This window comes from Delphinapterus leucas, chromosome 9 (genome assembly GCF_059928025.1).
Source record: "Delphinapterus leucas isolate spDelLeu-1000000601 "Yukka" chromosome 9, BTC_Dleu_Yukka2, whole genome shotgun sequence".
NCBI lineage: Eukaryota > Metazoa > Chordata > Mammalia > Artiodactyla > Monodontidae > Delphinapterus > Delphinapterus leucas.
The window spans coordinates 75,633,890-75,658,252 of record NC_143137.1 but is presented as its reverse complement, the minus strand read 5'-3'; the positions used below and the strand labels follow the sequence as shown (position 1 = coordinate 75,658,252).

The window sequence follows — 24,363 nt, the reverse complement described above, 5'->3', positions numbered from 1 at the left end:
ACCCCATGTCTTACTCCCTGCCCTGTTACTCACTGTGCTTCAGTAACACTGGCCATCTTGTTATCCCTTGAGCACACCGGGCACACCTGTGCATCTTTCTGTCCTCTCTACCAGGAGCACAGTCTCTCTCAGATATTTGCATGGCTAGTTCGCTCACCTTCTCTAAAACTCAGCTTAATACCACCTTAGTAATGAAGCCTCCACTGAATGTTCTGCCTAAAATAGTGATACCAGTTCCCCTTACTGGTGTGACCTCAAGCATCTGCTTATCATCTCGTATTCTCATTTTCTTCATTTGCTGAATGAACCTGTTAAATAGTACAGCAATACCTCATGGGGATATCATGAGGATTAACGAGGTGATGTATGTGAAGTGTTTATATAGTTCCTTGGACCACCGTAGTTAGTATTTATTTTCTTCCTTGTCCTTATAAGGAACTTCCTTGTTATCAGTTCTCCCTTTCTACTCTTGGATTTTTTAATTTATTTTTTGTTTTTAAATTTTTCTGTGTATTCATTGCTTTTTTCTTTGTTTCCATAAATTTATTTATTTATTTATTTTTACTTTCGGCTGTGTTGGGCCTTTGTTCCTGCACACAGGCGTTCTCTAGTTGTGGTGAGTGGGGGCTACTCTTTGTTGCGGTGCACAGCCTTCTCATTGCGGTGGCTTCTCTTGTTGCGGAGCACGGGCTCTAGGTGCGTGGGCTTCAGTCGTTGTGGCACACGGGCTCAGTGATTGTGGCTCGCGGGCTCTAGAGCACAGGCTCAGTAGTTGTGGTGCCTGGGCTTAGTTGCTCTGCAGCGTGTGGGATCTTCCCAGAACAGGGATGGAATCCATGTCCCCTGCACTGGCAGGCAGATTTCTAACCACTGTGCCACCAGGGAAGTCCCTCTTGGATGTTTTTAAAACTTACTGATTTATTTATGGTCTTTCCAGTTTCTGTTATTGGTTCAGTTTTTTTTTTTTTTTTTTATTGGTTCAGTTTTGGTAAATTATATTTTGTTAAAATTTTCAGAATTTTATATCGTGATGTTCAGAGAATTTCTTTTAATATCTTTTAAATCTCTTTTCATCTTTAGCTATATTATCTTTTGCTTTTTGTTATCGTAACTTTTATTTTTTTGCCTTTTAAATCATCCTTGCCAAAGCTTTATCAATTTTGTTAGTCATTAAGTGTTTGTTTTTCTTTGTTGATCCTCTGTTGTACCTTTGCCATCTAGCTCATTAATTTCTGTTTTTATCTATATTATTTTGTTTCTTCCACCTTCTTTGGGTTTGTGATGATCTTTTCTTACTCTTTTGTAAAATCAGCTTTATTGAGGTATCATTAACAAGTAAAATTCAAAGATATTTAAAGTGTACATTGTGGTGATTTGATACCGTATTTTGATAATGTATACCTTGTGGAAGGATTTCCCCCGTGTTGTTAATTAACATATCCATCACCTCACATATTTATCTTTTTGTGTGTGTGTGTGAACATTTAAGTTATACTCTCTTAACAAATTTCAGTTATATAATACAGTGTTATCAACTATAATCACCATGTTTTACAGTAGATACTCAGACTTTATTAATCTTACAGCTGAAAGTTTGTACCCTTTTACCAACCTCTCCCTATTCCTCCTCCTCGCCCCTGGGAACCATTTTCTAGTCTCTATTTCTATGAGTTTGACTTTTTTTTTTTTTTTAAGATTCCACATATAAGTGATACCTCCAGTATTTGTCTTTCTGTGTCTGGCTTACCTCACTTAGCATAATGCTCTCAGGATCCATCCATGTTGTTGCAAATGGCAAGATTTCTTAACTTCTCGTGGCTGAACGGTATTCCACCGTGTATATGTATACACCACATCTTCTTTATCCATTCATTTATTGATGGACACTTAGCTCGTGTCCATATCTTGATTAGTTGTGCTGCAGTAAACATGGGAGTACAGGTATCTCTTCAAGATTCTGTTTTCATTTCCTTTTGATACATTCCTGGAAGTGGAATTGCTGGATCATACGGTAGTTCTATTTTCAATATTTTGAGGAAACTCCATTCTGTTTTCCATAATGACTGTATCAGTTGACACTCCCACAGCAGTGCACAGGGGTTCCCTTTTCTCCACATCCTCGTCAACACTTATCTTTTTTGTTTGTTTGTTTTTTTGCGGTACGCGGGCCTCTCACTGTTGTGGCCTCTCCCGTTGCGGAGCACAGGCTCTGGACGCGCAGGCTCAGCGGCCATGGCTCACGGGCCCACCCGCTCTGCAGCATGTGGGATCTTCCCGGACCGGGGCATGAACCCGTGTCCCCTGCATCGGCAGGCGGACTCTCACTGCGCCACCAGGGAAGCCCAACACTTATCTTTTTGATGATAGTCATTTTTTTTTTAAGATGATAGCCATTATGACAGATGTGAGGTGATATCTTGTGATTTTGATTTGCATTTCCCTGATGGTGAGTGATGTTGAGCACCTTTTTATGTACCTGTTGGCCATTCGTATGTCTGTTTTTGAAAAATGTCTATTCTATTCCTCTGATTATTTTTCAATCACGTTTGTTTTTTGGCTGTTGAGTTGTTTGAGTTCTCTATATATCTTGGATATTAACTCCTTATCAGATATATGATTTGCAGATATTTCCTCCCATTCAGTATGTTGCCTTTTCATTTTGTTGCTGGTTTCCTTTGCTGTGCAGAAGGCTTTTAGTTTGATGTAGCCCCACTTCTTTATCTTGCTTTTGCTTTTTTTTTTTTACTTTTTTTTTTTGGTGTCAAATCCAAAAATCATTGTCAAGATTGATGTCAAGGGCTTACCCCCTATGTTTTCTCCTAGGATTTTTACAGTTTCAGGTCTTATATTCAAGTCTTTAATCTATTTAGAATGATTTTTGTATATGGTATAAGATAGGGTTCCAGTTTCATTCTTTTGATCTACGTGGGACAGTAAAAAGAGCACAGCTAGACAGGTCTTCTCAGCACATGTGGAGTTTCTGGCTCTCTTCTTTAGAAGTGTTTTCTCTCTCCTCAGGACATTCTCACAGTTTCTGTGTTAGTGCCCTTAGGTCTGTAAACCTCACTTGAACTTCTGTAGCATCTCTAGGCTTGATGATAATATCATTATTATTGTATAGTCAGTGATGAATATTTTGGAGCTTGCTCACCAGTAGCTTGCAAATACAGAAGTGTTTCTAAAAAATCAAAGTGGAACATATTATGAATTTTGTTTCTTTAAAAATTTTTAATCTTCTCAGTTCTGACAGCATCAGCAGTGATGAGGAAGAGCTGAGGACTCTGGGAAGCAGTGGTAGTGAAAGCAGCACTCCAGAGAACATCGGGCCTCCTTTCATCATGGATGAGAATAGTTGGTTCAACAAGTGTAAGAGAGTTAAACAAAAGTATCAACTAACGCTGGAACAGAAGGTATTTATCAGTTGTCAAAAGTAATTTAATTTGGTTCTAGTACTACCTTTAGACTGTCACTACCAAAAGACCTTTTAGCTGTATAGAAGTATTTACCTATTGCTACTTCCTTTCTGTTCTTGGATTGTCCTCCTTTTAATTAAAAATCAGGGCCTGGGCTTCCCTGGTGGCACAGTGGTTGAGACTCCGCCTGCCGATGCAGGGGACACGGGTTCGTGCCCCGGTCCGGGAAGATCCCGCATGCCACGGAGCGGCTGGGCCCGTGAGCCATGGCCGCTGAGCCTGCGCGTCCAGAGCCTGTGCTCCGTAACAGGAGAGGCCACAACGGTGAGAGGCCTGCGTACCGCAAAAAACAAACAAACAAAAAAATCAGGGCCAGTTTTAGGAGAGGCTTTTGTTTCTTAAATAATTTTATGTCTTAATATATATAATAAGCCATTTATTCTTCTGTATGCAGTTTCATTTGTCTGAGGTATTAGTTTCTGTGATTAATTTTATAAAGGATTATTTGGTTTATGAAAATGCAGTGATTGCCTAAGAAATTCCATATATGTGTCTCACTCTTTTTTTTTAAATCAGGTATTTTAGCAGCTCTTGTGTGTTAAGCGCTGTAGTAGGCAAAGTGGGGTACATAACAGAATGGAATATAAACTCTATCATCTTGAGTTGTAACCTCTTCTTTTTCACTGTATGATTTATTTTCCTTCCTACCCTTCCTTTCAAATTATCATTATTCATAGATGAGCTGTGTAGGGAGAGCCCAATGGAATTATCCATAGAATTATCAGAACAATAAAAAATACACTGAGGAAAATGGTTACAAAGGAAATTTACAAATATGAAGAGATTTCCTGTAGACAGACAGCTGCTAGTTAGAAATATAAAGAAAACTTTAGTACCCTCTTAAAGGAGAATTCTGGTACCAGCTACCAGCCGGAAGTCACGCTATGATAACTGAAAGCCTTTACATTGCAAAAATCTGAAAATGCCAAGTAGGATAAAATTTGAAAGAGTTTCATACAGAGCTGCTCTCTCAAAGAATAGGAGCTCACTAAGAACTGTAAACAAAGAAGGGCCTAAAAAATAGGAGCTCGCTAAGGACTGTAAACAAAGAAGGGCCTCACTAAGGACTGTAAACAAAGAAGGGCCTGGAATAAGTCATGAGTTAAAGTCACTGCAGGCTTCTGGGGTGGGGGTGAGGGGCCATTCCCTTAACCTAGGTACTTGTGTTTTAATACCAACCGGGGAGCAGCAAACCTAGGCCCGCTATCATTCGAGTTGGAAACTGAACCTAGAAGGCTGGATGCGCTGCAAAATGGCAGGGTAAGCACAGAAATTGGCAAATAAACCTTGACTACATGAAACAGCAACAGCAATATTAGTGACCATTATGGGGTGGCAGTGTTGTTCTGGGATATGATTAACAACTTGCTTTGCAGAGGAATTAGATAAGCCCTGATTTGTAGCATTTGCTGATTTCTCTGGGATGAATACTCCCATCATGGCCAACTTAAAACTACCAATTTGATGTCACTGAATGTAGAATCAGGAAGAGAGGCACGGTAGCACACCATTATATAGTTTTTCTACCAGGCAGACACGGTAAATATAAATGACTTGAAGAGCACAGATTGTAATAGTAAAATATATAGTAAAACACTTGGGAAACGATAGATTTTGTAGTTATTCTGTTTTTTGATATAATTTACTTAATGGTAAGTTTATAAAATTTAATTTTTTATAATAGCAGTGTTTTAACAGCTGAATTACAAAATATCTGAAGCTTATCAATTAGTTCAGGCTTCAGCCTACCCTGGGAAGTAAAATGGAAGTAAAACACTATCTAATAGTGTCAGAAAGAGAGAGAGAGGGTGATTGAAGCTAAAGCCTTTTGAGGTCTTTGTATTACAGCAAAGGAGTGTAGACACATTTTTTAATGTGTATTCCTGTTTCCAAAGTTGCAGTTAAAAGAAATAGAATATTTAGCTTTTAAACTAATAATAAGAAAGAAAAGAAATAAGGAAAATTGATTAACACAATAGCAAAGAGCAAATGAGAAAAAATAAGGATGGTATAAAGAAAACACAAAATAAAGTGGTAGAAATAAATCTCAATATAACCAAAAGAGTCAACATCACCATAAAAGTAAATGGTGTAAACTTGCCAATTAAGACAAATTCTTGGGAATTCCCTGGCAGTCCAGTGGTTAGGACTCTGTGCTCTCACTGCTGAGGGCCCGGGTTCAACCCCTGGTTAGGGAACTAAGATCCACAAGCCTCATGGTGAGGCCAAAAAATAATAATAATAATTTTAAAATTAAGAGAAAAAAAGACAAACTCTTAAATTTATGTTTTAAATCATTAATTTTAGTTATATGCCGTCTGTAAGAGGCATACATAAAAGAGGGACACAAAAAAGTTGAAACTAGGAGTATAAAAATAGAGTAGGCAAATACTAACCAAAATAATTCTATATCAGTATCATTCAAGATAGACATTAAGGCAAAAAGCATCATTAAGACCAAAGAAAGAATTGCCTTTTTAAAAAAGAACAATTCACCAGGAATGTTGTTTAACAGTGCTGAACTTACATGCATTTAACAATGTAGCCATGAAAAATATGAGATAGAAATTATTAGAATATCCATGAGAAATGGATAAATCCATAATTATAGTAGAAAATTTTAACATCCTAATAATTACAGATTAAACAGACAAAAAATTGGTAAGGATATAATGAACAACACAGCTAGTAAGCTCAATCTAAAATATGTTAAATGCTAACAATTAGAACACACATTCTTTTCAAGCACACATGGGACAACTATTCAATTTTTATGGACTATGCTAGATCACAAAACAAATGCCCTTAAATGCCAAAGAAATGATGTAATAGTGATCACAATGCAATAAAGTTAGATTCAATAGAAAAATTTTACCACACCCTGAAGTACACCAATGGGGATTAAAAAAAAATAAAGTCTTCTAAATTTTGGGTCAAAAAAGAAATGTGGAAATACTTAGAAATGAACAGGAATGAAAACAATGTATACTCTTAGTACTAAGTTGCAACTTGTTCAGTGCTTGGAGAATTACTTACCTTAGAAAAGAAAGAATGAAAATTAAAGAGCTAAGCATCCAAGAAGTAAAAAAAACAAACCAGTTCAAAATAAGAAAAATAAGAGCAGATATTAATGAAATAGAGATACAGAATTAATAAAACCAAAAGCTGATTATCTGTAAAAACTAATGAAATATACAAATCTCAACCATAATTAAATTTAAAAGAGTTAAGGCACAGATAGACAATTTTAAGAATTAAAAGAGAATAGACAGGGACTTCCCTGGTGGTCCAGTGGTTGAGAATCCGCCTTCCAATGCAGGGGACACAGGTTCAATCCCTGGTTGGGGAACTAAGATCCCACATGCCGCAGGGCATCTGAACCCGTGCGCCACAACTAGAGTGCCTGTGTGCTGCAACTACAGAGCCCACGCGCACTGGAGCCCGCATGCCACAACTACAGAGCCCACATGCTCCGGAGCCCGCGTGCCACAACTACAGAGCCTGTGCACCCTGGAGTCCGCGCACCACACAAAGAGCCTGCGAGCCGCAACGAAAGATCCCGTGTGCCGCAGCTAAGACCCAATGCAGCCAAAATTAAATAAATAAATATTAAAAAAAAAAAAATAGGCAGCATAACTATAAATGCAGTGGAGACCCCCCATAATTATTAACGAATAATTTTAGCAATTTTATGTCAACACCTTAGAAAACTTAGATGAAGAATTTTTATAAATATTACTTCTCAAAACTAATAGACCTATAATCATTGAAAAAATTAAGTAGTTTAAAATCTATTCCCTCCTCTCCCCAGAATCACCACACTTGTTTGGTTTTTGAGGTAAATGATACCAAATGTTCAAAAGGCAGTAATTCCTATTTTATACTGACTGTTCTTGAGAATAGGAAAAGAAGGGATATTTTCCAATGAGTTTAGGAAGTCAGTATAACTTTGATACTCATGTAAAGTCACGTGAATTAATACAGGATGTGATTAATATAAAAACCATAGTACGAACCATTTGGTGTTATCTAGTAAATGTGGAGATATGTGTGGCCTGTGGCCCAGCGACTCTGCTCCTAGTCATGTCTCCTAGAAACTCTCAGATGTGTGTCCCAGGTGTCTCATAACTGACTGTTCACAGGAATATTGTTTATATTAAGAAAAGTCTAAAATGATCCATATGGCCATTGATAGGAGAGTGAATAAATAAGCTGCAGTATTCATGCAACAGAATACTATCCACTATTGAGACTGATGAATGAACTATAGTTAGACTCATCACTGTAGATGAAAAAGCAAGTTTCAAAAGAATATAGATAAAACCCATCCAAACTAAATATATTGTTTAAGATGACATACATTTGTGGTAATGCTAGAAGGAAAAGCGAAGGGATGATAAACACAAATCTCAGGGTATTGTTATCTTTGCAAAGGAGGCAGGGGATGTGATCAGGGAAGGACATTATAGGGGCTCTGAAAGTATTGGTAGTTGATCTAGGTGCTGGGTATTTAAGTATTGTTTAATTACTGATGTTTATAAATAATCATATTTATATAGTTTCTATTAAGCTGTGTATACCTACAAAATTTCATTTGTAAAAATTAACTTTAGTTTTTGAGATTTTTATTATGGAAAAAACAAATATTTGAGAATTGTCAGGAAAAAAATCTGAAAAAAGAAGTTCGGTAACAGGAACAGTGTTAGTTACTATTAACATGTATCATGAAGCCAAAATAGCTAAAGCAGTTTGTTAATGGCACATGAAAAGGATAAGAAATGGAATAGAAGAATACTCTAAGAAAAAAAATTCTAATTGATATCCTGAGAGGAATTTTAAAGCACACTGATCTAAAAAGAATAGGATACCGTGAGAAGGGAACAGTCAGAAAACACACAAAAAAAACTGGAAATGAAAAATAAGATTCCCTGAGTTCAAAAATTTAGTATAAGGATTTGGAGGATAAATTCAATGAAGACTCCCAGAAAGCAGAGCAAAAGGACAAAGAAACAATAAATGGGTGAAAAGGTAAGAGAGGATCTGTTCAAAAAGTCTCATATCTATTAGGTGTCTGCTGATAATAATAGCTAGGAATTATACATTGCATACAGGGTACCAGCTAGTATTCTAAGCACTGTATTAATTCATTTGATCTTCCCAGCTAGGTACCCTTATTTTTCCCACTTTTTTAGATGATGAAAATAAGGCACAGAGAGATTAAGTAATTTACCCAAGGACACTTAGTTTATAAGTAGTAGAACTGAATATGACACGATATAATCCCTAAGCCTGCAGGCCTAACCTAGACATTATACTGCTTCCCACTAATTTGTTAATGCTAAAATGTTAATAACTGTTTTTGAACAATAATCACAGAGAGGCAGCTTTATAATTGATCATTCTGTAATTAGGTCTGTATTTTGAAGCTAGGAGGCATTGAGAGTGTTTATCACTGTTGTGGAGCTTAGAAATTATAATGTTTCAGCTAAGTTTTACCTTAAATTACAAACATATTTTATTGAACTTTAGAGAAGAGCTTCAAATAATGGAAAACATATATTAAATTTTTAATTCAATTAAAGCTTTTTTTTTCTATTTCTTCAGTGATACTTTGAAATTGTTTCATTACAATATAGATAAGAATAACATTTAAGCTACTCAGCATTTGTCTTCAAGATACATATTAGAATTTTGCACTTGCTATATCTTGGTGATCTGTATTTCCAGGGTTATCTTGAAGAACTCTTACGACTTCGAGAGAACCAGCTGTCTGAATCTGTCGCTCAGAATAAAATACTACTACAGAGGATTGAAGATTCTGATCTGGCTCATAAATTGGAGAAGGAACAATTAGAATATATAATTGTGGAGCTTCAAGATCAGCTGTAAGTGAGTCCTTTTGGAAACATTTTGGCAGTAAAGTTAAGAAAAATGGCATGTGTGGCATAGGATTCAAGTTCCAAGAAGTCTGATTGCCTTCTGTTTAGTTCTTTTTCACTTACTCTTTTTAAAAAGTTTACTTTTTTCTTATAAAAGTAATCATGGTCACTGTAGAAACTTTACAAAATATGGGAAGAAAATAAAAATCACCTTCAGTTGTGCTGTCCAGAGTTAACGCGATAACTTGGTGTGTATTATTCCAAATGCACATGCATAATTTTAAAGTATTTAGTGATTGATTGATTGATTGCAAAAAGATGGTATATAAGGTCATCTATTCGAAGTACACTGTACTATTTAAGTACAGTGCCATTATAGAAACTGTTTGTTACCAGGTTGTGCCAGGATGTCACTAAGCACAGTTTAGTCGAGCTGACTTTTTTTCATAGCAAGACTTTTTTTGATGAAGAAAACTGTGTATTGATCTACATTCTGGTACAGCTCCTTAACTTATCGCTGTTCAAATCACTTGCACTAACCATACCATTTTGTCAAACTTAATTTTATCAATTAGTTGTTTATGGTGAAAAATCTTCTCATATTAATATTTACGTAATCTTAAGGATGACTTTTAAATTTTTTACTTTGAAATAATTTCAAACTTTCAGAAAAGTTACAAGGATAGTACAAAATAATTCCCACATGCCCCTTCTTAGATTCACCAATTTTCAGCATTTTCCACATGTCATAATTCTCTCCCTCTGCTTGTATATACAAACATTATTTTCTGAACTACCTGAGAGGTTGCATACATCATTATCTCTTTACCCCTTAGTACTTCAGTGTGTTTTTCCTAAGAACAATGGCATTATCTTAAATACCCACACTTCGGCTCTCATTTTAAGAAATTTAAATCAGTAAAATACTTCTTTTACCTGTAACTCATATTTCACTTTCATCAATTGTCCAAGTAATGTTTCTTATTGCTTTTGGTTTTTTGGTACAGGATCCAATCCAGGATCACATTTTGCATTTGGCTGTCATTCTCTTTAGTCACTTTTAACTTAGAATAGTTTTTCAGTGATTGTCTCACATGAGATTGTTATTTCTGAGAATGCAGGCTAGTAATTTTATAGACTATCTGTCAGTTTGAGTTTGTGTGCTTTTCCTTGTGATTAGAATGAGCTTATCCATTTGTGGCTGGAATACAGCGTAAGCAGTGTGTCCTCAGGATATCACATGCAGAGGTCAATGAAGCCTGTTGGCCTTTTATTAGTGATGTTAATTTTAGTCATTTGGTTAAGGTGTTTTTCTCTTCTGTATAGTTACTGTTGTTCCTTTTGTAATTAACAAGTAATTTGCAAGGAGATACTTTGAGACTAAAAGCATAAAAAATGATTTTTTTAAGTAAAGTTTTATTAAGGAGCATAAAAATTAAATGTTTTCTGGGAATTTGTATCTTGATAAAAAGAATTATGTTCGCATATTGTTTTTTACTTTTTTTCTAATTTTTTAAACGTATTTTAAATTTTATTTTATTTTTTGGCTGCATTGGGTCTTTGTGGCTGCATGTGGGCTTTCTCTATTTATGGCGAGCGGGGGCTACTCTTCGTTGCAGTGCATGGGCTTCTCATCGCAGTGGCTTCTCTTGTTGCAGAGCATGGGCTCTAGGCACGCAGGCTCAGTAGTTGTGGACCCAGGCTCTAGAGCACAGGCTCAGCAGTTGTGGCGCACGGGCTTAGTTGCTCTGCGGCATGTGGGATCTTCCTGGACCAGGGATTGAACCCATGCTCCCTGCATTGGCAGGCAGATTCTTAACCACTGCGCCACCAGGGAAGTCCCATTTTTTCTAATATTTTAAAGAGAGTGTGTCGTATGGGGTATCAGTCACTGAGGGGCAGATTAATACCTCCCGTAGCCCCTCACTACTATAAGCAGAGAGAAGAATATTATGAAGCAAACAGTAGAGATTTCTGGTTATTTCTTTACAATTAAAAGATTAAGAAAATAATTTTTCTTTTGCAAATAATACTGGTAGTTTGTCTAAATGCTTTTAACTTATAAATAATTATGTAGTCGTTTTTTATTTCATCACAGAGATATTTTCATTTGAAGAATTAAATTTGACTATCACATTTCTTTTGCTTCTGATAATTTAAAGGAAACAGTCTCAAACTTTTTAGCTTGAAAAAGAATCTACGAGTTATGGTTTTATCTTACTTTTGTGATAGAAGTGTCGTTGATCTTCCTGATTTTGCAAAGAAACCTTAGAGTTATTTTTAATCTCTTTAAGTTACTAGAGCAAAAAATAAAAAAATTAAGGCCACTGATGAGAATTAGACTATTGAGTTTAGAGGTTAAAGATTTATTTTCATATACCATGGCTACAATCTCTGGCTAGGTTGTAAATTGGTGTCTTACAAGGTTCCTTTGTACAAAAACCATTACAAGAATACTTAATGGAAGAGTAAGATACATGCCTTCCAGAATGTTTACGATTTACTTTGTTATCAGAATCATATTTAAGGTGCAGATAATCTCTGGGCACCTTGAAACTATAGGGAGAGAGTGGACATTTTTTCCTTCCTGATATTTTTTTTTACCAACAGTTAGGAAGGCCTGCAGTCAAAGTTGGGCACTGAAGTTCCCTTTGTTAATCCAGAGGAGATAAAAGTGGCCTTGAGAAGATTAAAATATATAATGTATAAAGAAAAAGGTCAGAAAAGGAGCATTAAATAGAATATGAAGCATGAAGTATTTGCTTCTACATTATGTTGGTTAGCTTTTCCTGGGTGATTTAAATAATTTGTCACTTAGCTTTTTATGTATTTCTCAACGGTTATCTGTGTTGTTGAATTACTGTTAAAGTATGCTTTAATAATGTCTTTGAATACTCATAAAATCTGAACATCTTGTAGTTTTGGCAGTAGAGTGCACAGTGTGATATGGTAGAGGAGTATCCCAAAGCTTTCTTGCAAATCAGGACTGTGTTCAGATATTGGCTCTGCCCTTGCCTAATATGAGCTCAATCTTGATTAATATCTTGGAGCCTCTGTTTTCTTATTTGTAAAACTGAGATAATATTCACCTTGTGGATTATTATGAGTATTAAGTGGTATCATGTTTAACACAGGTAGGACAAAGAAGGTAGTCAAGATTATTAGCCTGTTTTGGCTTACAGAAACCTTAAGATCTCCTTGATAAATTCACTCGGATAAATAGTGAGTTTAAAATGCTTTGCCTTATCATGCCCAGACAGTGAATTTGGACTTGATTGTATTATTCCTGAGTATCACTTTTGAGATCTAGTTTCTAAATGGTAGTTGGATTAATATTTATAATAATATTATGGATCCGTGATAGACCTTCAGATAGATGTTCTACTGTACAGAAGGTTTCTTTGTAAAACACTGATTGCAGACCTCAAGAATAGACAGCTTCAGAACAGTATGCAAAAGCTAAATTCTTTGTCATGATTAATACCAATAAAATGTGTAATAGGGAGTCTTTTATATTTAGTTGATGAAATTTTTCTATTCATGATTTGAAGAACAGGAATAGTAAAATGTCTTACAGGGCTCCCTAGAGAAGGGACTGAAGAGTCTAAATAGTAGAGTGAAGAATCATGCATTGCTAAAACTAAGCCATTGTTACAGTTCAACAGCCAATTTGGTGTAGTTCGTGGTGAGTAGTGATGGTTTGATCTGTTGGCCTGCAAACCAGAAGCCAAGGATGCTATGGCATCCTGGTTCACAAATTTTAGGATGAGTGGTATGGATTCTAACAGGAGAATGCAGTGATGTCATCATAGCCCCGTTAATAATGGACAGATCATGACAGTTGCTGGTCATATATATTTTTGGCAGGTAACAGTTATTAAAATATTAAATTACAATCATGCTAATATATATTACATACTCTATTATCCACATAAGAACAGAAAAGTCAAGAAAATGCATCCAGAAGAGAAAAAGGCCAGGTACCAGATAGGTAGAACCATTTCTATTGTATTTTCTTGGTATTAGGAAGAAATTATATATTACAACAGGAAAGGTGTACTTACTTGATATGAATGGCATTTCATTGCCTTTACAGTCCTTTTGTTAGATTAAAACTGCTGGCAGAGTCTCTTATATCTGAGCAGATGTCCTTATATCTGGGCCAGGGGCCTACAACAGTTGGAACTGCCCTACAAATTTCATGGAGAAGTGACTCATTTTATTTGGCAAATGTTTTACATTGAGTACACGAAAAAGGGAAGCATCCCTAAATTACAATTTATAAATCAGACAATATCACTATTAACATATAAATATTGTTTTGTTTAGTTATTTCTGTTCTTTAGCATTTAACACTTATAAAATTATAATTAGCATTTAAATTCTGAAGCTATTATTATATTTTTAATTTTTTATTAAGAAATTTTCAAGGGACTTCCTTGGTGGCTCAGTGGTTAAGAATCCACCTGCCAATGCAGGGGACATGGGTCCAAGCCCTGGTCCGGGAAGATCCCACATGCAGCGGAACAGCTAAGCCCCTGCACCACAACTACTGAGCCTGTGCTCTAGAGCCCGCAGGCCACAACTACAGAGCCCACGCTCTGCAACACGAGAAGCCACCACAATGAGAAGCACATGCACCACAACCAAGAGTAGCCCCCTCTCACTGAAGACCCAGTGCAGCCAAAAATAAATCAAAAATAACTAAATTTATAAAATAAAAAAAAAGAAATTGTCAAGTATCCACAAAAGAAAGAATTGTAGAATAAACCTCTGATTGCCCGTCACCCAGATTGAACAGAATTTGTCAAATTTGCTTTACTTGTCTTTTTTCTTTTTCACTTTTTGCTGAATGATTTTGAAGCAATCATGCCCTTTGATTCCTGTGTACTTCATTGTACATCTGTAAAAACTATGGATACTTTCTCACATAATTTCATAATCACACCTGATAAAATTAGGGACAATTGTTTTTATCATGGAATGTGCTTTCATACCAAGTTTCCGTAATTGTTTTAAAAGAAACTTTTTTGTAGTTGATCTTTTTCAAATCAGGATTCACTCATACTTTCCATATAGTTATGTCTCATAAGCCTCTTAATTTAGAACAGTTTTCCCCACTTTTACTTTTCCTGTCATTGTCTATTTGCAGACTTTTCCTGCATAACATCCAGCATTCTGGATTAGTTCTTTGTGGTTTATTTACCTTGTTCTTATATGCCTATGCCTCCCAGTATGTAGCCATTAGCCACATGTGACTGTTGAGCACTTGAAATGTGGCTAGTCTGAGCTAAGATATGCTGTAAGTATAAAATCCACACCGGATAGTGTGAAATAAAGAATGTAAAATGTCTCATTAGTAACTTTTTATATTGACTACCTATTGAAATGATAATGTTTGGGATGTATTGGGTTAAATAAGTGCATCATTAAAATTAATTTCACTTGCTTTTTAAGGTGGCTACTAGAAAATTTTAAATTCCATATGTGACTCTTCTTAATTGGTGTTGGACAGCTGTATTCTCTGTACTATATCCTCTCTTCTCAAAGTGGACTGGCACATTTGCATCATCTGGGAGCAGATTCTCAGGGCCCTCCCCAGACCTGTTGAATCAGAATCTGTATTTAATAAGATCCTCAGGGGATTAATTGACACATTAAAGTTTGAGAAATCACTGCTTTGTACTGTTTATTCTGTAAAGTATATCCTCTTAACTCTGGATTAGTAGTTCTCAATCTTGGTTGCACATTTAGAATCCTTCAGGGAGCCTTTTAAAAGTATATTTTGAAAAATGAGGATGCCTGCCTGAGCCTTACCTCAAGAGATGTTGATTTAATTTGTCAAAGGTGGGACCCAGGCAAGTGTACAAGTGTTTAAAAAGCTTCCCAGGTGTTTCTGATGTCCAGTCAGCATTGAAAACCACTGCTCTGAGGTGCTGGGCTAAATTTGAGTTTAATTTTATGACAAGAATATTTTATAGGTAGTGCTCAGTACTTCATATTGGGAAGCAGACAAGTTGTCCCACTTTTATTGATCTTAAAATAGGACTGTGGATTTAGGTGGTTACAGCCTTATTTCTCCTTTGTGTAAGTTCTCATCAGCCTTTCATCTAATGGCTTGACCATGGATGAGCATTACTTGGAGCAGTTGATTCATCAGGATTTGTAAAATGGTGATTTCCTAATTGTTATTCCCTCTATGCTTAAAAGCTAGAATCGTCTATAAAGAACTTTTCCTTATCAGGGCTATTTGGTGGTTACCATGACAGTTCTTACAGGGTATTATTAATTTTCAAAGTAAGATGCTGATGTCCTACTTAGCTCCTAATGAAGTGAAGATTTTGCTTTGCTTTCTCTCTTTTGAGGTTATGAACTTGTTACATATAATCTCTTCTATAATGTGAATTAGCGCATACAAGGTTCATAAGTAAGGGGATGATGTTAGTATAGCAAAGAAATCGCCTTGATTCATAATTGATTTTTTCCTAGAGGTTAACGTTTCTCAAAAAAGTAACACCAGCAGGGACTTACCTGGTGGGTAAGACTCCAAGCTCCCAACACAGCAGGCCCGGGTTCGATCCCTGGTCTGGGAGCTAGATCCTACATGCACGCTGCAACTAAGAGTCCACATGCCACAATTAAGAAGCCCGCAGTGTGCAACTAAAGATCCCGCACGCCACAGCTAAGACCTGGCGCAGCCTAAATAAATAAAACACCAGCAGAATGCAGAATACACTACTACAGGCAAATACTGCAGGCCACCAACAGATGGCACTCTCTCACTGTACATAATACTCTCTCACCGTGCTTTCCTCTAGCTCAGTTGAGCTAGAACTTGGAGGCGCTTGTTCTGTAGTTGTCCTTGCCCCCATGGCAAACCTCAGCCTCAGCAGCCTTGACCCTTCCTTGCACCCTCTTCCATCAAATGGCTTTTACTTTTTTGTTGTTGTTAAAGCTGTTGTCGTTGTAAAGTTATTGTAATATTTCTTTAATTAATAGGAATTTAACAAATATTTTAAATTGGGTTTGAAGTTTTATTAGGTTTGTCACAGTTTTTCTTAGTGTTGTAGTTGGAAAGTTGAATAGACTTTGAGTTGTCAGCCCCTAACCCTGTTCTCCCCATAAGGCCAGCTATTTTCAGTGTGTAATTGCAGAACGCTGTTTTGTTTTGTTTCTGCACTATAGCAGAAATGCCTATATTCAGGGTATTTCTGTCCCATAAATTTTTCTTTTTGATGCTCAAATTGTCCTATCTTTGACTAATGGAAATGCCTTTATTTTCGTTCCTGTGTCCTTCTGACATGACACATTTGTCTTTGCTAATTTTCTTGTTTTCTGGTACAAGATATCCCAGGCTCATCTTCTATATTTCCTGTCCTGGAATCATCCATTCCTCTAAGAATCCAGGGTTTATCTTATATTTTAAAATGAGAGGGAAAAGGAAGCATTTGAGGGGATTCCCCGGTGATCCAGTGGTTAGGAGTCTACGTTGGGGGCCTGGGTTCAGTCTCTGGCCAGGGAACTAAGATGCCACAAGCCACACAGCACAGCCAAAAAAAGAAAGAAAGAAAAGGAGACATCTGAGTGTTTTTCGAGGTTCTAAATTACTCATTAGGGCTTCCCCGGTAGTGCAGTGGTTAAGAATCCGCCTGCCAATGCAGGGGACACGCGATCGAGCGATCTTCCCCTGGTCCGGGAAGATCCCACATGCCACGGAGCAACTAAGCCCGTGCGCCACAACTACTGAGTCTGCGCTCTAGAGCCCACGAGCCACAACCACTGAGCCCACGCACCACAACTACTGAAGCCTGCGCACCTAGAGCCCATGCTCCGCAACAAGAGAAGCCACCGCAATGAGAAGCCCGCGCGCCGCAACAAAGAGTAGACCCGCCTCGCCACAACTAGAGAAAGCCCGCGCGCAGCAACGAAGACCCAGCACGGTCAAAAATAAACAAATAAAACAATTTTTTTAAAAAATAAAATAAATTACTCATTAATGTTTCTTTCTTTTCAAAAGATACTGTCAAGTTAAGGTCTAAAGTGCAACCAGGATAAAATAAATAAGATACAAGGATGTAATTTATAGCACAGGGAATATAGCCAACATTTTATAATAATTTTAAGTGGAGTATAATTCATAAAATATCGAATAACTACGCTATATACTTGAAATTAGTATACTATTGTAAATCAGCTATACTTCAATTTTTTTTTTAAGTGTAAACAAGGCTGAAAAGCATTTAAGAGACTTTGATTTGGGGTTAACTTTTTGGGCAAGAATACTTCATAGGTAAATAATTTAAAATTTGGGGGTATGTGGCTCCTTTTTAGGCTTCTTCTTTCAAAATGTTTTATTTGAAGGGAAATAATTGTAAAGTGATACAAAGTGAGTCTTTATCCCATGGCTGTGTCTAAAATTAACAGAAAACAAAACACAAAGATTTATTTTTTAAAAATATTTATTTGGCTGCGTTGGGTCTTCATTGCGGCGTGCAGGCTTCTCTAGTTGCAGCACTTGAGCTTCTCTAGTTGAGGCATGTAGGATCTTAGTTCCCAGCCAGGGATTGAACCCTCATCCCCTGCATTGGAAGGTGGATTCTTAACCACTGGACCACCAGGGAAGTCCCAAAGAAATTTTAATATTAAAATTATGAAGAAATTAGGATATTCACAAGCTATATGAGCATTTTCCAATTCTGGTAAACTTTAAATGAAGAAGAGTAGGGACCTCCCTGGTGGTCCAATGGTTAAGACTCCATGCTTCCACTGTAGGGGGCACAGTTTTGATCCCTGGTCAGGGAACTAAGATCCCACATGCTGTGCGGCACAGACAAAAAAAAAAAAGTTACATTATTTCTTTTGGTGCTAAATTGCTTTTGTAACTTCTCTGGCCTTTATTCATTCATTTGACAAATAAATATTGAGAATGCCATGAAGAGCCAGGCCCTGTTCTAGGTGCCGGTGATACAGGAGTGAATAAAATGAAGTCCCTGCCCTCATAGAGTTTACACTGAGTGGACGGCAGCCACCAACACCGACAGTAAACAAATAGTGCCTGAGTGGTGGTCCTCTTCCTCTTCCAGGGTCGTCAAGAGAGGCTTGGAGGCCGTAACTCTCTTACCCTGTGTTCCTAGAAGAGTGAGGGGTGGAGTGTATCAACACCTGGTGTTCGGTGGCTTTCCCTTTCTGGAACTTCAGTGCTCTCTACCTCATTCTCATTATTCTCATTATGATTCTCAATGTTATGCTCATGAGCATAAAATTTTGCACTCCTGTAGTCCTGCTAGATTAGGTCCTTTATTTTCATGAAGATTGTAGCCTAAGATTTTCTCAGTGTGCCCTGTCACAAATAGTACTGGACTATATCCTGAGAATTACAGTACATCAGGAAATAAATAGTAAGTGGAAAGTAACAAAGGTGTGCAGCAGGGGTGCTGGGCATTTGCTAGACTCACGCTCAGAACTTGCCTTGTAGCCACCAGCGTCCAGTGTATTGACTTATCAAAATTGAAAATTGCCTCATGCCATGGACCTTTGGGATTGCTTAGGAGTACGTGGAGTCACAGATATTAAATGCTAAGTGCCAAGGGCTATATGCCTTATGTATATCTAGAGGCTGACAGTAAAGCTTCATCATGAGCATCAGCACAGCATCTGAGGTAGGTGGGAAAGGAGCAATGTGAGGGAGAGAGGATAACCCTCAAGTTTGGAGACACAGGATAAAGAATCAAGTAAGTGAACAGAATAATATGGACAGCTTTGAATTGACTAGGCACTGCTCTCAAAATATAGAGAATGGGATTCTGCATCTTTTTTTTTTTTCACATCTTTATTGGGGTATAATTGCTTTACAATGGTGTGTTAGTTTCTGCATTATAACAAAGTGAATCAGTTATACATATGGGATTCTGCATCTTTTAAAAGAGCTTGTAAGTAGCAGTAGACTTGAGCCTAATCTCTGAAAGGAAGGAAAGAGACCAAACTGTGGAAATTTCACCTTTTTGTCTTTCATTAAAATAATGAATGTAATATTGAGGGCTCAAAAGAATGTAAGATCTAGTTTTTGAAGCTAGGGTGCTCTGGCTGAAACCCTCACCTTAAATACCATCTTCAGCTAAAGACAAAAGAGGGTAGGATGTTGGAAGTAGTGGTTTGGGACTTCAGAGTGGAGGGATGAAATTTACATGGAGATGAGAAAGTAAATGTTTGGTAAGCAAATGTTTGCTTGACCATGCGAAGATAGTGAGACGCAGAGTAGACTCTGATCTCTCCCTTACCACACCTAGCCCATATTCTTTGAAGGTGTCTTTGGTGATAGCTCTGTTCCTGGAACCAGACCCATTATCTAAATTCTTTAGGTAGCTAAGGGGATGGTAAAAATAAAGACTTCTGAGTCTTCTTTTTCTTGAAAACAATCATTCTAAATTAATTCTTATGCCAAAGACATGTATTTTGGGGTGGCAAACATTGCTCCCTTGCAGAGTTAATATCCAAAATATATAAGGAACTCGTACAACTCAATAGGAACAAACAAACAAACCAATTAAAAAATGAGCAAAAGACTTGAATAGACATTTCTCCAAAGAAGACATACAGATGACCAACAGGTACATGGAAAGATGTTCAACTTCGCTAATCATCAGGGAAATGCAAATTACAATTACAATGAGATATTACCTCACACCTGTGAGAATTTCTATTAGCAGAAAGACGATAGATGATAAGTGTTCGCAAGGATGTAGAAAAAAGGGAATCCTTGGACAACGTTGTGAGAATGTAAATTGGTGCAGCCTCTTTGGAAAACAGTATGGAGCTTCCTCAGAAAATTAATAGTATGAGCCATCAATCCCACTTCTGAGTATTTATCCAGAGGAAGGGAAGTTAGGATTGTTGTCAAACCCAAGTTCATGTGCCCCACGCACAGTGAGGCCAAACAAACTGAAAAGTTGGAGTTTGGAGCAGAGAAAGGTTTATTGATCGAAAAGGGTGCTGAAAAGATGGGGAGACAAAGGTTTGTCTCAGATCCATCTTACCAGCTGGCCAGGGCATAACGTTTTTAAAGGCAACATTTGGGATGAGGGTTGCAGGGGACTTGACTTTTTCCTGATTGGTTAGTGGTGAGGTAACAGGGTGGTGTTTCAGGAATCTTAATCATCAGCCTTCTTGTTCCAACCAGTCTGGGGTCCGTGCTTGTGCCCAGCCTGTAGTCACCATCCTCCACCTGGGTGGGGGGGCGGGGTCTTAGTTCCTAAGGAACAGCTCAAAGATATGTGTCAGATTGTTTTGTATATGCCTCGAGGAGGAATTCAGACTCTGTTTCATCACTGAGCTCTTGTTTCTCAACTGCTTTTCCTTTGTTTCTGCATTCCCTCACTTCCCTAATTAACAACTGCTTGAATCTCTTCTTTGGAACTCAGGGAAGGCCTAGGAGACAAAGCCTTTTTCTACAAACAAGAAACTGGGGACACAGAAAGCCTTTTGTACCCAGGAGGACCCCTCAGGGTCCTACTCTATTTCAGAATCTTGAAGAGATGTCTGCATTGTTATGTTAATTTCAGCATTATTAACAGTAGCCAAGAGGTAGAGGTAACTTAAGCATCCATGTGTCCATGGATGAATGGATGAAGAATATGTGATATATATATAAAGACCCTGTGTCTGTATACACACATAGAGGCACAATGGATGATAATTCAGCCTTAAAAATGAAGGAAATCCTGTCATTCATGACAACATGGATGACATTATGCTAAGTGAAACAGACTAGATGCAGAAAGTGGGATACTGCACGATCCCACTTATATGTGGACTCTGAAATAGTCAAATTCAGAGAAACAGAATAGAATGATTGTTACCAGGGCCTGGAGAGAGGGGAAGTTGGGGAGACATGGTTCAGGAGTACAAAGTTTCAGTTATGCAAGATGAATAAATTCTGGAGATCTAATGTATAACAATGTGACTATAGTTAACAATATTGTATACTTGAAGTTTTCTGAGAGGGTAGATAAGTGTTTTCATCACACAAAAAAAGAGGTTAACTATGTGAGGTGTTGGATGTGTCAGTTACCTTGAGTGTGGTTATGATTTCACATTGTATATCAAATCATCAAGTTGTACACTTTAAATGTATACATTTTAAATTGTCAGTTATACCTCAGTAAAGCTGGGGAGGAAAAGATTGAATTATTTGTGTGTGTGTGTGTGCGTGGCCAAATTCCTACGTAATTCCTACTGAGAATCTAAAGAGAAAATAGCTGACTGTCTCCCAGTTTAGAGGTAGATACTACAGGAAAGTTCTTAAAATTAGCTGGAATACGTATATGATTTCTACTTTCTTAGTAAATTAAACAATTTCTCCTTAGTGTATTTTTCTGTAGAATTATTACCTTAATGAGAGAATGTTAAATTGACTTATAGACATAAGCGACAAGTAGTATCTATCTCATGGAACGATTTAGTTTTTAGATTAGCTCAGCAATGTTAGCATTGGTTAGAGTTTTAATTAGTTAAATGCTAATTATCACATAGTTTCACCTTTAATTGCCCCTGATTTTGCACTATGAAATAACAATAATTGTTGAGTAATTTAAGATGAACCTATTTTTAAGCTTGGCCAAATGAGAAATTTCCTCATTCTTCGTATATTAACATCAGTTGGATTACCGTTGAGTAGGTCTTGAAGTTAACTTGGTACGTTTTGCTTGTTCTAAGGTAAGTAATGGGATTCTTTGATTGCAAGCAGTCGCAACCAACTCTTAAAGCACAAATGGAATTCATTAGATTGATATCAATAACTCATGGAATGGATAAGATACTGGGAAAGTAGGCCTGGAGAGAGGTAGGCTGAGCTACTTCAGAGGGTTGGGAAGTAGGAACATCAGGAATATCTCTTTGCTGGTACATTTTGGTCAGGACCTCACTGCTAGAACAAATAAACTGCTTCGTCTGTTTATCACTCTAAATGGACTCAGGTCAAGATTCAAAATTCAGGGATGGGGTTTTCAACCTAACTTAATTCACTTGCCTGCCCCCTAGTGTACTGGAGTGGTGAGAGAAAAGGCCTGCCTTACACAGCATCCTCCAGGAGGCTTTACTTTTCATAGTAGCAAGGCAAGTGCCAGGATTTACTGTGTCCACATTCCTCACAAACGGTGGAACACAGATGTGGCATGGATGAAAACTAGGCCTATTCAATACGCTGAGATTTCTTATCTCCTGTTTCAGAGGACCAGGCAGCTTCCCATAGAAAAAGGCAGTACCTTAATTCGTCATAAGGCAAAAATTCTCCACAGGCAAATAGTGTGTAAGAACTCTTGTGAAACTTCAGTTCCTTTTTCCATTTTATATGCTGTAAGACTTTTCGCTTTCCAGAAAGAATATATTCTGAAGTGGAAAATCGTTCATTTACTTATCATTGAGTTCTACCAATGGCGTTTCCTCAGATGCACATTTGCCTTTCTTCCGTTCTGCTCTGAATATTTCCTGTAGGCCAGTTATGACATTGGAATTGAGTTCTCCAGTGACATTCACTGGGAACCCTAAAGAGGGAATATGTGAAAGAGAGAAATCTAGTAAGAGAACCCAAAATAATGGTAGTTTATTATAATAGATTCTCTGGCCAGTAATCCCCATTTCTGCTTTATACTATTTTTCTGTCAATCTTAGAAGATTTCTAATCACTCTTTACTGTTTTCATAAAAACCGATGTTAAATTACCTTAAAAGCCTTTTAAAATTTTTTCATTCCTTTTCTAGTGAAATGAAATCTTTGGGCCTAGCCTGAAGGAATACCTTGACGGGAGACATTCTCACTGATTTCTGCCTATTTCACTTCTAGTATTCCATTGTAAGAGAGAATCTAGTGTTGACATCAGATAATGTTTCTTTATGGACATAGTGGAGCAAATATTTATAAATGCACACAGATATTCTATAAAATAAGAAATATTTGTATGGAGCTTGCTAGAGACATTTAAAAAATGGGATTATTCCATTAGAATCATGGTTAATAGCCAGAGGTGTTGTGCAGGCTGATTTTCTCCAGTGTAGGAGCGTCTTGCTAGCGCACCGCTGACCCTCTGCCACCCACAACAAGACTATGGTCTCTGAAAGTTAGTGGCAGGCACGTTTTACTTCCTGCTTCTGAGCTGGTGGGTCAGGACCTTGGAACGCTAAAGTCATGGACTCCTGTTTGAGAATGCAGGTTGCCTAGGTGGTATTTTAAGGCATTTTAGAGGTAGAATAAGAGCTTTCCAACAAGAATTATGCTTTTAAACAAACTACCAGTTCAAATGTTGAATTAGTCTTGTGACAGTTGGTTTGTGAAATTGAAATCTTGGGAGAAAGCTAGTTCTTTTGCAACTTGTTACTGACAAGTAACAGCTCTACAAAAATGGAAGTAAACCATAAGTTGTTATAATGGCTTCGTTCTGTGGTTGAAATATTTCCAGTAGATTATATTGTTCAATGTAATTGTCATTGATATAATTATGTTCATGAAGATTTATTAGTAGTCACTTTTATCAAAAACAATTACAGGAACCTCATGGATTTTTTATTTTATATTTTTCTGTATTAGTTTTATTTTTATTCATTTTAATTGTTTTTGTTTGTTTACTGAGTTAAATTACTTCAACAGATTGTGAATTTTGAAGCTAGAGAATCATACATGTGGACTCTTTACTCTCTTTTATATTTTAACTGGCGTCTGATCACCTGTAACTCTAAGATATCACCATTGTTTTTTAGTTAAGATGTAAAATGCATCTTGAGTCCCTTAGTCCTTTAGTAATATCTCTGGGGAAAAGATAGGAAGTCTGAATTTCACAGTTAGTGATTTATTGTAGCAGTAGAGAAAGAATGAAAAACACATATTGCAGGAGACGAAACAGTCATAGCCCTAACTAGCCTTCCTGTAGTTCTGGTCACATTCTGTTAACATACCATTTTAAAAAGGTGAATTTGGGGGCCTAAGTTGATACCATTAGGTTCCTGTGCCAATGCAGAACAGTG

At 37.1% G+C, this 24,363-nt stretch overlaps 1 protein-coding gene across 1 annotated transcript in view; it reads left to right on the top strand.

Annotated features, from left to right (window-relative positions):
* Window positions 1-24,363, top strand: part of RUNDC3B (RUN domain containing 3B) — a 159,355-nt gene that overhangs the window by 96,899 nt on the left and 38,093 nt on the right. The window contains exons 8-9 of the mRNA XM_022588273.2: window positions 3,242-3,410; window positions 9,201-9,358. Coding sequence (XP_022443981.1) covers window positions 3,242-3,410; window positions 9,201-9,358 — 327 coding nt within the window. The remainder of the gene's footprint in view (window positions 1-3,241; window positions 3,411-9,200; window positions 9,359-24,363) is intronic.